The following is a 15,233-nucleotide window of genomic DNA, read 5'->3' as shown; positions in this document are numbered from 1 at the left end:
CTAATTCGTCGTAAAGCCCCTTTTACGACGAAATAACGAGGAAAACCGCCCTCGTTAAGATTATGTTTTCTTGTAGTGGTAGCTAATAAACTCATCCGAGATAAGAACAATGACAACTCAGTTACAAATTAGAATCATTACCACAACAATTATTCTTGTATGATCATAACATGCTATTTGTAGACCTAATAAATATATTAGATAACACATAATTGTTTGCCTCTTGCTTCTTCTCATCACATGCTATTAACGGATCTATGTGGTGCTGATAGTAACGTATAACCATGACGTCTCATAAAGGATCGTAACACAATCAAAAACAAAAACTTGCTCTTGTGACTTTGTAATTTCATATAAGGTAATAATTTGGATCTATATAGCTCCTTTTTCCTTTCTCTGTATTGTTAATTACCACATTTATACACATCAACTTAGCTCATATCCATTGATCGGTCCCCAATTTTTCAATGATTAGTCAATTTTTTCTTCATTTCGATAGCCACAGCTGTGGTCCAATAAGACAAGTGAATAGTGTCCATCTAGGGCTAGCGTACGTGGTATATCGCATGTTCACTATCACTTATGAGCGCATGCAACTGAAAGTACATGTCAAAACATTACGCCATATATACACACTTCTTTATATTTTCTTTTATTTTGTCAGTGACTCAATGTATATTGCTATATACAAAACAAATAGCCTTTTTATTGATCACATATTTTGTCAAAAAACTGTTTGTCTGTATCATTAGGTTTTTTAAAATTTTTTGCGGCTTCTTTGATCCTGAATGGCTTGTTTAGCAGACTTTGGTTCCAATTCATCTTGTAACCGAACCTTCATTTCTTTTCGAAATAATGACATCTACAATTTAGCAAAAATAATGTTTTGTGTCAGTTTCTTTTCCTGATAAAACAGTAAGGTTGTAAAATAATGTATATGCAAACCAATCTATACTATTAAAGCAGGATTTTATTGTATTTTTTACCTAAACCTGCATTTTCTTTTTTAATGCTTTCTTACATTTCGCAGAATAATAAAGGGTATTTACGTGAATTATGATCAACACGTTTTGTGTCAAAGTTTTTGAAATGGCCCAAGGCTGAATGTAGGCCCAAACGATTTTCCCTTTAGCGATTTGTATAAATGGCCCAAGGCTGCAGATATGTAAATTTCCGCTAACAGTATAACCACTAAATATTTTTACTTGGTAAATACTCTAGCGATTTTCCCTTTAATGAATCCGAATATACTAGCTTGGCCATGAAGCATATGTAATAACTACTCAAATATTTGTTTCATTTAATCCGTTGATGTTAAAACGATATCTAAACCAACAGAATTGTAAATATTGTTAAGATATGTAAACAACCGCAAACAATATCGATCTCTAAATATTTTTGCTTGATCAATACTCTAAGGGTCAATACTCTAAGGGTTTCCTATATCGAACTAAGAATATACGAGAGATATTTTTTAGACGTCATTTAGAACCATTGATTAACCTACTGCTATATAAACACCTACAACATGCCTAAGCTTTCTCACATTTACTCACAGCTACATTAGCAATAAAAAAAAATGTCTGCGGCAATGAAAGTGACCCCTTTGAAAGATGTGAAACTCTTCAAGAATGGCTGGAAAGTACATGTGAAGGTTCTGCACTCTTGGCAGCAGTACAACCCAGTGCACGGGGACACCCTCAAGATGGTGCTATCCGATGAATCTGTGAGTGTTCTAATATGTGTTTTGTTATTTTTTGTTTAGCGTATTATATAGCTTTAAGTTTGTTCACTAACTTTCTTTTTTTTTCAACCTGAACTAGTGATGTAAAATACATGCCTCTTGCAAGAGAACTTACATGGAGAGTAAAGGCCGCCTTCTTCCTGTTGGAGCATGGAGGTACATTCAGAATTTCACCCTCAGTCCTTCAACTGGCATGTACCGAGCAACCGATCATCCCTTCAAAATGAGCATCATTCAGAATACGGCAATCACAAGGTCTCCTCTTATCAACGAAGACATGTTTCTAAGCTTGGTGGCATTTGCTATAACAATCAATAAAAGCCAAGGTCAATCACTTTCGGAGGTTGGTTTGTTTCTACCGAGACCTGTTTTCTCTCATAGACAGCTATATGTGGCTACTTCTAGAGTGACTTCTAAAAAAGGACTGAAGATTTTGATTGTCGACGCTGAAGGCAAGCCTCAACGTCAAACAATGAATGTGGTATTCAAAGAGATATTCGCGAATCTTTGATTTTCGTTTTGCATTTGTTTCTCTATCATGTTATACTACTTCCAATTTGATACTGCTTTTTATTTACTTTTAAGCAAAACAATTTGTTTCAAACAAGTTTTTTACAATAAGGATATTGTAGGAATTTGAACAATTCAAATTTGGGACGAGGAAGTAACTTATCTTTGACTAAAAATCTGAGATTAACTTTTAACAAATGATTAAAAACTTAAATTATATTTACTGTTTAATTGTCTTTCAAATCTGATTATCACTCGGCCAAAGATATCTGAAAAGGCCAAATTGAAACTCAAATATCACACAACGTTCTTCTCACTGAAGCCTTCGGATCTGACATGCAAAACAGTTACCAAATATTTCTTTAGATCTTCATCGAAAACGATCTATATAATCTGAAGAACAAAATTTTGAAAAAATAACCTTAAGAGACAGGAATACGAGAAGTCCTTGGTGGATCTAACGAGTTTCCAACCAACGGTTTGATTTTGTTTCCAAATCAGATTTGCTACCCTCATCGTTGAAGATCTTCAAGCCATCGTTACAGTCTTTACCGGTATTGATTTTGATTTCTGAACCTTCAATCGCCATGGGTGGGGAAAGAAGCGTCGACAGATTTGTATTTTTTCCCTTTTCTGTTTCTTTTTTTCTTTTTAACATAGATGTGTCCCTGACCACCTATTTAGTCGGTAAAATATTTTATTTGGGCATTAAATCCAAGTTCAAAAATATTTTATTTTTCAACTATTCTTAATATTTTGTATAATAAACAAAAATTGAACAGAAAATTATTTTGTTTTTTCTTTTCTGAATATAATTTAAGCATTTATAAATATTTGCATTTTTATTGAAAATATATATATTTATTAAAAATAATATACTAATTTGTTGACAGTTTAAATTATACAAAATCTCTTTACAAAAATAAATTAACAACATAATAAAATTTATTTATTAGAGTTATACCAATTTTGATGCATAAAAAAATAAAGTTTAATTTTGTGAACATAAATGTTTCATTTAAAATGAAACATGATAAAGAAAAAGATAAAAAAATTCTATAAAATAAAACACAAATATATGAAAATATGATATTTACTAAAAAAATTCTGTTTATAGAAAATTTAAATGGAAACTAAACCCGCGCTTTGGTCAAAATCTAGTAGTTACTTAATTGGTCATACCAATTGTCCATTTAGACGGAAAATCGATCATAAGTCGAACAATTTTTCTAAAACGATCTAAAAATCGGTATAAACAGCACATAAACGTCCGCATAGACAATAATCCTTGCCCAATTATGGCCTCGAAATTTTGATATTTTAGACAGAAGTTCAAGATCTCCTAAACCCTTGCTACTTAATTTGCAAAGGTTCTGTCAGAAGAAATGAACTTCAGAGAATCAAGATCTACTAAACTCTACGATCTTATATTTTTGCTTGTACCTAATGTAATCTGTAAAATACTCATTGTTTGTATCTGTTGGTGTGAATACATATAGATTAATTATACTTTGAGTAAAAGAATATTTGAATATGAATATGATTTTCATACACACGATTTGGCTTTGTATTCCATTCCAATAAAGATCAATCTGAGACACATTTGGGAATCAAATTTTAACAGTTGGTTAGTATCTCAGCTCCATCTTTAGTTATAAGAATGGTATGCTCGAATTGGGCAGAGAGACTTGCATCTTCTGTGACCACAGTCCAATTATCATCCCACATAACCGGTTTAATGCTTCCTATCGTTAGCATCGGTTCTATGGTGAAGGTTTGATTCAACACCATACGTCCAGCTTCATTGTTCCCTGTAGAGCAGATGCAAGTTTAGAAAGCACGTGAATGGCCACAAAGCAATTCAACAAGAACAAACTTACGGAAGTGAAGAACAACTGGATCAGCATGGAAGACACGTCCAATACCATGGCCTACAAATTGTCTAACCACTCCATATTTATGTTTATCTGCATGATCACTTTATAAAGATTTGGTCTTTCAATATTGTAGATGAATAGAAAAATACTAACTGCTAAAAGGGAATCAGTCTCTTACTGAATTGTTTTGCCGATTTTCTTGTAATCAACTCCAGGTCCACATATTGATATCGCTTTGTCTAGAGACTCTTTTGTCACCTACACCACACTCAAAGTTATAAAACTCTCATCAAACTATTATTATAAACCAAGAGTTTTCATAGAACTGACTGTACCTGGACTAGCTTTTTAGCTTTCTCGTCGACATCTCCACAGAAGAAAGTTGCTGAAGTATCACCGTGATAACCCTGTAAAGACCAACACAAGCATCCAAAGTAGAGATTAAACGCAAGTAAATGATCAGGTCATACACAAAAGAAGAGAATTTATTACGTTCAAATAAACTGTGACATCAATGTTGATTATATCTCCATCCTGCAAAAAGACAGAACATTTGTTTAGCATTCGTGAGTGAAAGACACACAAACACACACAGGGACACACACACCTCAAGAGGTCGTGAATCAGGGATGCCATGGCAAATGCATTCATTGACTGAAGTGCAAACACTTTTAGGGAAACCTCCATAGCCAAGAGGCGAAGGATAAGCTCCATTCTCTATAATCATATTGTGAACCGCTTCATCAATCTCATCCGTGGTCACACCTGGCTGTTGAATACAAACAGAAAAGAAAACAAAACTGATGAGGTTCTGTAATAGTTTGACATTGACAATAAGAAAAAAAGTATCAAACTTTGTCCCACTAGGCCACTACCTTAACCAAAGTCCCGGCGTACTCACGAACTCTAGCAGCAAGCCTGCCAGAAGCTCTCATGCTCTCTATACCTTTCTTGTCGTCATGAATCTGGAGTCCACTTGAGATTCCAGGGACTGTAAAAGACTCAACGTAAGGAGGTTTTGTTATATGGGCAGGGACAGGGCGGCGAGGAGATACGTTTCCTGGCTTCAGACGTTTTCGCTTGCCATCAATAACTTCATCTTCGTTTCTTTACACAAGCAACGGACAAAAAAAAGTTATGATAATTACACACTTTATGTTAAACAGAGTGTTGTGTCCTTTGTATACATTGTAAGAAACTAACAAAACAGAGCGAGTCCAAATACCTTCTATTAAAGAAAAGATTGGTCAGTCCTGAAAAGGTTCTTGATAATTTCATTGAAACATGCCTTCTTCCTGTTAACAAACATCATTAGGATCAAAATAGCGATACGGGAACTCGAAAGTCTTCATCTTTTTTTTTTTTGTTGTGGTTAATGTGCTTAGCTTACAGAGTATGAAAACAGAGAAGAACCTAAGTCGATGCGAAAGCGGTGGAGAAGTGGTTGTGTTGATTGGATAGATTTGTGGCCGAGAAAGGAAGAGAACATTATTGGCTGCAGAGTCTTAGCGGTGGCCATTTGTGTCTTCTCCGCGAGCTTTCGTTATTAGCTTAGCCGTCGCTCCTTGATACCCTCTTTGGGCTTTTAATGGGCCTAAACATTAGCTGAAATACTTTAAAAAAACAAGGGAAAAAAAGAAGAGGAAACAAAAGCAACTTTTGTACATTCTTCACCTTCTACCACAAGAAAGAGGAAGGCAGTGTAAGATGATCATGATGAACAAGCTAGTGATTCAACAATACGTGCTATTTCGAATAAAAAACATTGTCTCAAAGGATATATATATATATATATAGACTACTAATAATCTGTAATAAAACAATAAGCCAAACAATCGAGAAGAGAAATATGGTTGCAGTATAATATATTAAGACTAGTATGGAGTCATGTTGTCTTCGCGCCTTTGTCTCCGTGTATGTTATCTTCTGCATATGATATTGTTCTGAATTGCTTGACTTGCATCTTAAGTAACACATCTCGATTCACCTTGTAAAATTTCCCATCAATGGCGCGAAAGCTTGTGCAATACATCTTGTTGCACATGTATAGGGACAAACTCTAATTTAGCCTAACTAGCTGTTCAAGTTCTTAACAAAGCTCAATGCTTATCAACTGCTGTGTATTCTTTTTTTTATATTACCTTCTATTACAAGAAAAAAAGAACATCTTATAAAGAAATAAAAAAACCTAACCATATTATTTTAAGACAAACAAATCTTGCTCCTCTTAGGTTAGACCTCTTCAATGAAATCTCCAGAACTCATGGAACCGGTGGTTCGATTCAAGCCTTGTTTCTCTAACCAATACGTTATTAGAGCCTTAACCACCTGCCTTAACCTTCTCCTATACCATTCCCATCATTCTGCAAAACAAAGAAGTAACATCCAAGTTTCAGAACAGAATCAAAAAACCCATAAGGACTCATATTTTCTATGTAAGAATCTTTACCTTCTGCTGATTCCTTGAATTTGAGCAGCTGGTTTTCTTGGGGTGGATTACCACAATTATCCCAAGCTTCCATCCTTTGTCCATGGTTTCCAAAGGGAACAACTTTCTCCAAGTATCTAATTTCACTTTCTCCAAGTTTAATCACGCTCTATCTAATCTTTCAACTATAGAGAAACCACCCTTGATAGTGCTTAACACTAGCCTAATACCGTAATATCCAAGAACTCGAAAGAACCAAGAGAATTTCTAAGTATGAAGAATAATATGGAAGAACTCTCAAAAAGATTTAGAGAACTTTTAGTAGAACACTCTTTCTTTCTTTAAGAAATTTTCTTATTATTACACTTGTTCAACTTCTTGTGTTTTTACAAATGAAAGGATGAAGAGGTATTTATAGCCTTCTAAGCTATCTTACAAATATCTAGGTTATTCTACTATAAACTCCTTACTTCCTAGATTTTTTTCTACTACAATATCTAGATTTTTTCTTCTTGAGGAGGTGATGATAATTCTTGAAAGATTCTAGAACTTGAGCTTAATTTTGGGTTTAGTCCAATAAGAGTTTATTGGCCCATAATTAAGCATAACCCAAAATCAAGTTTAACTTCAATACTCCCCCTTAAACTTGATTTTATCCACCATTCCGAGCTTGGAGCGGAGTATCTCGTATTGGCCTTTAGGTAACGACTTGGTGAAGATATCAGCGATGTTGTCCTCGATTCGAACCTCCAATGCTTAAATTGTTCCATCAAGCACCTTCTCTCTTATGAAATGATGTTCCAATTCAATGTGCTTCGTTCGTCCATGGAACACTGGATTATTGGCCAACTTGATAGCACTTTGATTATCTCCATAGATGGTAATCAATTTATTGACTGGCTCGAACAAGTCTTCAAAGAGTCTTCGAAGCCATATACATTCTTGGGCTGCGAGTGTTGAAGCTTTATACTCTGCTTCGGTAGTAGACAAAGACACCGTTACTTGTTTCTTGCTACACCATGAAATGCTTGTGTCTCCACACAAGAACACAAAACCCGAAGTCGATTTTTGATCATCTAAATCTCCACCAAAGTCAGCATCTGTAAAACCATGAAGAGAAACCTTGGCATTATACTTGTACATCAGTCCCATGCCAAGTGTTGTCTTCACATAGTTCAATATCTTCTTTGCTGCTTCTAGATGTGGCTTCCTTGGTTCCTGCATAAACCGGCTTACAAGACCAACCGCAAAGGCAATATCTGGTCTTGTAATTGTTAAGTATAAAAGACTTCCAACAAGAGAGCGATAAGGTCGAGGATTGGCTAACAAGGATCCTTCATCGAGTTTGAGCCTTATGTTAGTATCCAGTGGAGTAGAACGTACCTTTCCTTGGTGTACTCCAAACCTGTCAACAATCCTTTTTGTATAACCTTGTTGGCCGATGAATATTCCATCCTTTACCCTCTAGACCAAGAAAGTGATTAAGCTCGCCTAACTTCTTCATCTCAAACCTCATCGACATATCCTCTTGTAGACGAGCAATTTCAGCATCGTCATTACCAGTAATGATCATATCATCCACACAGAGGAGAACTACTACATGAGCTCTTCCACTTCTCTTGAAGAATAGGCTTGGATCAGTACTTGATGCCATATACCCGTAAAACTGGAGAAATTGAGCAAGCTTTCCATACCAAGCTGGTGGAGCTTGTTTTAACCCGTACAAGGCTTTATTTAGCTTGCACACATGGTTAGGATAATCTTGTGGTTCAAAACCAGGTGGTTGCTCCATAAATATTTCTTTATCAAGCTCACCATAGAGAAAATCATTCTTCACATCTAACTGCCATAATTTCCATCCAAAGCTTGCAGCTAAAGATAAAAGTGAGCGTACCGTAGTCATCTTTGCTACTGGACTGAAGGTCTCATCATAATCTTCTCCGTACTTCTGAGAGAACCCTCGAGCAACCAACCTTGCTTTGTATCTATCAATGTTCCCATCTGCTTTTCGCTTTAGTCGATACACCCATTTACAAGAAACAGGCTGAGCATCCTTGGGTTTATGAACCAAATTCCAAGTTTCATTTTTCATGAGAGCATTAATCTCCTCCTTCATTGCGGTCATCCATTCCTCAACTCTTTTTGCTTCTTCATAAGATGATTGTTCATCTTCATGTAGAGGAGCTGCAAAGTAACAAGAGTAAGTGGTGATGAACCTTTCATCTCTGAACCGAGCGGGTTTGACAATGTTCCTTTTTGGTCGTTGATTGGCGACAGAACCATGATCATGCTCCTCTTCTTCATCTTGGTCAACGCTCCCCGTTTCACCTTCAGCCTCCTTCTCAAAGCTTTCATTATCACTTGGAACTTGAATAATTTGTTCATCATTCTTAGAGGAACCTGAACCATCTTGCTCATCTAAGACTTGATGTGGTCCATAGTAGGATGAAACTTCGTCAAAGACAACATCACGAGACACTTTGTATTTATGTGTTTCTGGATCCATACACCTCCAGCCCTTACGTTGTTCATCGTAACCGAAAAAGATGCACTTCTTTGCCTTTGCTTCCAACTTTGTTCTTTGGGAGTCGAACACATGGACGTAGCAGACTGATCCAAATATCCTGAGATGCTTCACCGTCGGCTTCTTCCCGTGAATCATCTAGTAAGGCGACTTCATGTTGTTTGGACTGAGTGTTATCCGGTTGATGACATAGGCTGCGCATCTCATGCCTTATGCCCATAAGGACTATGGAAAATTCTTATCATGTAGCCAGCTTCTGCACGTCTCAGTTAGATGTCTAATATTTCTTTCTGCTACTTCATTTTGTTGAGGTGTATACGAACATGTATATTCTCTCTTAATACCATTCTTTTGGCAAAAAGGGAGAAACTCCTTTGACATGAATTCTCCTCTATTATCCGCCCTTAGAGTCTTTAGCTTCCAACTAAACTCTCCTTCCACGGTAACCTTGAATTCTTGGAATCTTTGAAACACTTCTGATTTTTCCTTCACAAAGTATACCCAAGTGTACCATGAGAAATCATCTACGAACAACAACATGTAGCGAAACCCGGAATAAGAAGATGTTCTTGTTGGACCCATCAAATCACTATGGACCTTCTCCAATGGACCGATGCATCTTGAAGCTGAATGATCAAATAGAAGTCTATGTGACTTTCCATATTGACAACCTTCACAATTTTTTTCTCCATCTTGAATTTTCAACTTTGGAAGCCCATGAACCAAGTCTTTATTCACCATAACCTTAAGCTTGGTCATATTTATATGGCCAAGTCTTGCATGCCAGATGGAAGCATTGTCATTCGTACTCATCTTCTCCACATAGGCATGTGAGGCCGATAAAACATATAAATCTTTGACGCGTGCTCCAGTGTGAACAACATCCGCCTTTAATTCTTTAATATTTCTTAAGAACTAAACATCTCTTGAGCCAAATAGAACATAGTTACATGAGTCGACCGCATTCACCACCGAAAAAAGATTCTTCTTTACTCCAGGGACATGGTACACATTCTTGAGGGGATCGGCTCTTCATCATCTCCTTTTATGACAACAGTCCCTTCCTTCTCAACTCGATGGATTGAATTATCAGCAGTAATAATGGTTTCTTTCCCGTCATGACGTTGAAGACTAGAAAATAACTTCTCGTCTCCGATAATATGATGGCTACAACCCGAGTCTACGATCCAGTCATTTCTCAAGTTCTTAGTTGTGGGTGTACCTGGATGTGTAGCCTCCACCATGAAACATTTCCCCCATTATCCTGGACCTGATTTGTATCTGTAGCCATCATATTATCGGATCAAGCGGAGAACCTGATTTTTATGGAGTATTACAAGAGATTTGTGAGCTCCATTATCCTGGACCGGTTCATCTTAAAATTGTGCTTTTTAAATGTGATTGGTATGATTCAACCGTTGGGAAAGGCATACGTGTGAACAAATCTAGGATTATTGATGTTCATACTGGAAAGCGTCATGGAAAATATGATCCCTTTATTTTAGCTTCACAAGCAGATCAAGTATGTTATGTTCCATATCCACGAGTAACTCATAAGAAAGATCATCACTGGAAATCAGCTATTGTGATTCAGCCGCGGGGAAAAGTATTGATGAATCAAAATTTGGATTCCACTGCAATGCAACATAACGATGATAATTCGGTTGTTTCTACTGATGTACTACATGTCGAGACATTAGTCAATCAACATGGTCAAACTGAACATCTTGAAGATGTAGAAGACGAAGAAGCGGGATTAAGATCAGATGCTGATGATGAAAATAATGATTATGAGTTAACAGATAAAGAATCTGACTAAATTTGGTGTTATAGATTTATATTTTATATGATTATGGCGTTGGTTTTGGAACTAAATTTAAACTATTTTATTTATTTAATCTTTGATCTCTTTTAAGTTTTAACTATGATCATTTTTTTTTAATGAAGGGGATGGTTTATATCACCGAAAGGCAGCTTGCATTGTTCATTTACTCTTTTTTTCTTTCGACTAACCCTTTTTAGATCGGAAGAAGAAGATTTGAAGAAGCAATCCAAATCTTGACCTTCTGTACCAGAGACTAATAGAGGAAGAGATCGAATTTCCTTCTTGATTTCTTCTTAGATTGGCATGTGAAGCCGGTTCAGTGTCAGAGATCAAACCATGAATTCCGAAGCCAGGTGGTTCACTGTGGGACTCTTCGTTTTGGTTCAAGTAAGTGTTCATCTCTGTTTTGTTCTGGATTCATCTCTGATTCTGAAACAACTACAAGTCTTAAAAATGTCACTTTTTTTATTGGCATGCAGCAGCTTTGATTCATAAGAATCGACGTCTTCTGCTACTTCGCTTCGAAGTTCTTCTCGCCGAAACAAAAACCCGTGGATCCTTCTAAGCCGCCGCCTCATCTGATATCATTAAGGTGTCCTGCTATATATATATATATATGTTTGGTTAAATCATATCTTCTCCTTTCAATCATTCTCAAATGAAAAACTTGGCTTTGCTATTTGTTTTGTTTTGTAAGATTTGCGAAGAGGAGATTGAGTTTCTAACAAAAGGAGAAGATTATGTCAATCTTGGTTTGTTTGCTTCAGGTACTTGAGATTCTAACTAAGCGCTTGTTGAAAATTATGTCAATCTTGATTTGGTTGATTTGTGTATAGAAATGTTAGGGCATAACAATACTTGGGTCTCTTAGTTATCTTGGAAGAAATTATATCAGAGTGATGTTTGATCTCAAATTGAGAAGCTTTTCTCCCATGTCTTGTGAGTTTCGAATTGTATAGACTACAATTTATGGTCGAGCTTGTCTCATAGCATGTGTTATTAACAGGAATACGTAAATACTATGATTTCATCTGTGAGGGGGAATAGGGGGACCTTATACTAATCAAGGTGATGATCTCTCCCATGGGAAAAGACTCGAAGAAGTTATATGGCGTCTGTTGCAGATTCTGAAGGAATTGCTTTTATCTTGTGCCAGGTCAACGTCGTTGAATAGACTAGCGAGGTATATACTTTGATTACTTGCTTATTTTGTTTCTTTTTTTTTCTATCTTTTTCTTAATGGCGCCTTAACTTCTTAATGGCGCATTTTTAAGTTGTGGAGATATTTAGATTTTTACTTTAGAGCGGCAAAACCTAAAAATTAAGTGGAAACCGGAAAAATCCCTTAAAACATGGTAAGAATATTAAGAAATATCCTAAAATTTAACTAGTATATAAAGGAAGTAATATTAGCTACCTCGTCTCACGTTAAACCTAAGAACCTAAACTACATCTTAGACTGAGTCAAAGCCGTCGAGGTCTCAGATCTCTTTGGTTTTCTTTTTTTCTTTGCAGTTAATCGTTTGTTTTTGTTTATTGTTTGTTATGTCATGATCTAATACTTTTGAGCTGCTTCTTTTTCTATGATTTATTTTGTCCTATTATAGATGCGTCCACCAATGATGTTAGGCGGTCGCTTGTTTGGAAGATCATCTCTTGAATCTGTTGGTCTCCAAAGACAGAGGGAAGGAGTTGCTGCAAATGCCCAACCACGTGAACAAAGGGAAGAATTTGTATCTGTTGAACGAAATTCTCGAGTGCTTCATCCATCTAGAAAGAATGGAGCTAAATGGTATTGTGATATATTCTGAATTACTCTTCCCTGATTTACAAAGTATATATATAACAAACTCAACTGTATCTGTACAGGTTCAAGAACAACACTGAAATATCAACACGTGTAAGGAAAATCATTGAAGGATTTTTTAAAGGACCATGGTACAGCTGGAGAAAGGTACCCCAGTTTTACAAGGATGCTTGGTATTCAACGTTTAAGGTATGTTTCTACATATTTTTAACATCAAATACATATTTCCTTTCTTCCACATTAAGAGTTTTATATTTCATGAACGTTTCATTCTTTTTTTTTTTTTTTTATCACTGGGTTGCTCTCTCGAATCCCGGAGGAGTCGAACCCGGATGCCATGGGATCCAGTTCACGGGATCCAGTTCACTCTAGTGTTACCACTAGGCTATTCTGTCCCGGCGAACTTTTCATTCATATCCTGTTTTTTGTTTGTTTTTAATAACTCTAACGACATCGTTTTGATTGTAGACTAAGTATGAGTGGAATGTCGCCATCGAAGATCTAGTTAAAGCTAACTTTGATGAACTAGCTGCCACTCGCCTCAAAGGAATGGTGAGCCTTGCAAAATCCAAAGGAGTGAAACCTGATTGGATTCTTTCAAAAGATTGGAGAGTAATGTCTGATTACTGGAAGACACCAAAAGCCAAAGAAAAAAGTGAGAAAGCTCGTCTGGCTCGCATGTTTAACCGTGATGGTTTGGGTCCACACAGCCACAGATCAGGCTCACGTTCCTATGCTAAAGTTCAAGATAATCTGGTAGTGTACATATTATTTTACTAAAAAAGAATTTACTTTTACTTTTAAAATGAGTTTACAGCTTACGTTAATGTTTTAGGTGGCAAACAACGAAGACTCTTCCTTCATTGCTGTGATGAAGAAAACCCACCAGAAATCTGATGGAACATATGTTGATGAAAGAGCACGCTTAGTTGCAGAAAAATATGATGCATATGTGCAAGAAAGATTGTCACTGGTTGAGCCTTCTAATGGAGAGGTTTTGACAGAGCCTCTTACTGTCGAGGAAAGAAATGAAATCTATGTGAAGGTAATTTTCTATCACATTTCAAATTTGTTTTTTTTTTCCTGATTTTTCTTTATATTTGGAGATACGATTGATTCTTTCCATAGCTTTTCTTAATTAAAGTTGTCTTTGCATTTTAATTGTATATATGTGTTTATGTAACTGTTATATGTTTGGTACGTTGCTGGAATATCAAAACAAGGTTGGGTGTTTGGACTTGGATCACTACAGTGTGGAGTTTATATGCCACTAGATGGTTCCTCAGTTTCACCACAAGCTGTTGAAGATGATGGTACTTTAACTCACCGAGTCAAAGAGCTGGAGTCAGACTTGCAAAAGAGTAATGAAGAAAAGGTTCAGTTTCAGAATAGGATTGAAGCAATGGAAAAAATATTGATGTCTGCTTTTCGTGAAAATGTTGACTCCAACAGATACTACCACACCCGCATGAAGTGGTTTCTCAGTTTGGTGTTTTAGCTTGGTGTTTCTAGTTTGGTTTTCATTTGGTTTTCTTTTGATTTTCGTTAGTTTACTAAGCAGTTTCAGTTTACTTCTTAAACGAATTTTTGTTTTATTCTTACATTTAATATTCAAATAAAATTCAAGCAGTTTTATGAGAAATATTTTTACATCATATTATTTGCAAGTTTGATATTTGATTTCATTTTTATTTATAATTTCTAATGTGCCAATAATTGAATAACAAATTATAAAAAATATGTGACAGATTTTAAGTAAAGAAAATTTGGGTCCTAAAATTGTAACCAATTGAAACTGAGAGGTTACTATTTTACGGTCATAGTTTGGGACATTGCTTTCGAAATAAAAAGTGACAAATTAATAACATAATGAATGTTACAAAATACAACGATTTTGTAACGCATTTATAGTATGTATTTAAGACGGATAAATATCTTTTCTTTAATCATTGATTATTATGTTTTGTGACTAAATTTTTGGTTATAATAGGCTACAAAATTAAGACTTTAAATTAGTTATGAGTAGTGACGGTTTGGGACAATATATAATGTCAGAAATGGTGACGGTAAAAAGACTATAATGGTGTCTCTATTAATGACAATTTGTGATAATAGATCCGTCACTACAAGTGACATAGTTGTCACATTAAACAGTAACAAATTAAGACAATTTGAGACAATTTAATAAGTAAGAAATTGTAACGGTTCTGTTACCAATATACAACGTAAGTATGTGTGACGATTTGTTACAAAAAAAATAGTCGCAAGAAATTGTAACATTTTTGTTACTCCAGAACATTTGTGACACACGTATTGCAACCATTAATAATTAGTAACAAAAACGTAACAATGATGATATTGTTACGAATTCTTTTCTATTGTGACAAAATTTTTTGTAACAATACCCTTATTTTCTTGTAGTGGTAGCATTTGAACTTTTTCTTATCCATGTAAGATCTTTCACTTCCATCATTGTGTCTTGAGCCTCCATCTTTGTTTTTCGCCTTGAAGCTTTGTT

At 35.6% G+C, this 15,233-nt stretch overlaps 1 protein-coding gene and 1 long non-coding RNA gene across 4 annotated transcripts; both read right to left on the bottom strand.

The window, feature by feature from the left end:
- Positions 1 to 253: 253 nt before the first annotated feature.
- On the bottom strand, positions 254 to 2,923 carry LOC106389828. The gene is made up of 3 exons (XR_007321024.1): positions 2,676 to 2,923; positions 2,479 to 2,585; positions 254 to 1,960 (listed from the first exon to the last, which is right to left on the bottom strand). It is a non-coding gene; the product is annotated as an uncharacterized LOC106389828 (long non-coding RNA).
- Positions 2,924 to 3,761: 838 nt separating this feature from the next.
- On the bottom strand, positions 3,762 to 5,693 carry LOC106389829 (methionine aminopeptidase 1D, chloroplastic/mitochondrial). 3 transcript variants are annotated; one of them, XM_048751541.1, is made up of 9 exons: positions 5,545 to 5,693; positions 5,357 to 5,426; positions 5,007 to 5,238; positions 4,739 to 4,900; positions 4,624 to 4,665; positions 4,467 to 4,538; positions 4,310 to 4,389; positions 4,135 to 4,232; positions 3,762 to 4,065 (listed from the first exon to the last, which is right to left on the bottom strand). In XM_048751541.1, exons 1-9 carry the CDS (start codon positions 5,648 to 5,650, stop codon positions 3,872 to 3,874), a joined length of 1,056 nt encoding a protein of 351 aa, XP_048607498.1. In that variant the 5' UTR covers positions 5,651 to 5,693; the 3' UTR covers positions 3,762 to 3,871. The 3 variants fall into 3 exon arrangements, with proteins under 3 accessions (XP_048607498.1, XP_048607499.1, XP_048607500.1); XM_048751542.1 differs by having other exon boundaries at positions 4,180 to 4,232; XM_048751543.1 differs by having other exon boundaries at positions 5,522 to 5,657.
- Positions 5,694 to 15,233: the final 9,540 nt, after the last annotated feature.

This window comes from Brassica napus, chromosome C3 (assembly GCF_020379485.1).
Source record: "Brassica napus cultivar Da-Ae chromosome C3, Da-Ae, whole genome shotgun sequence".
Taxonomy (NCBI): domain Eukaryota; kingdom Viridiplantae; phylum Streptophyta; class Magnoliopsida; order Brassicales; family Brassicaceae; genus Brassica; species Brassica napus.
Note: the sequence above shows the minus strand (reverse complement) of the source record. Positions and strands in the feature narration are given on the sequence as shown.

What these genes read in the sequence shown, in the direction of transcription:
- LOC106389829 (XM_048751541.1), bottom strand. Translation starts at nt 5,650, where the DNA reads ATGGCCACCGCTAAGACTCTGCAGCCAATAATGTTCTCTTCCTTTCTC. An exon ending in CCGCTTTCGCATCGACTTAG is followed by an intron (nt 5,427 to 5,544) that starts GTTCTTCTCTGT and finishes GTTTGTTAACAG; the next exon opens with GAAGAAGGCATGTTTCAATG. An exon ending in TCCAGTTGTTCTTCACTTCC is followed by an intron (nt 4,066 to 4,134) that starts GTAAGTTTGTTC and finishes TCTGCTCTACAG; the next exon opens with GGAACAATGAAGCTGGACGT.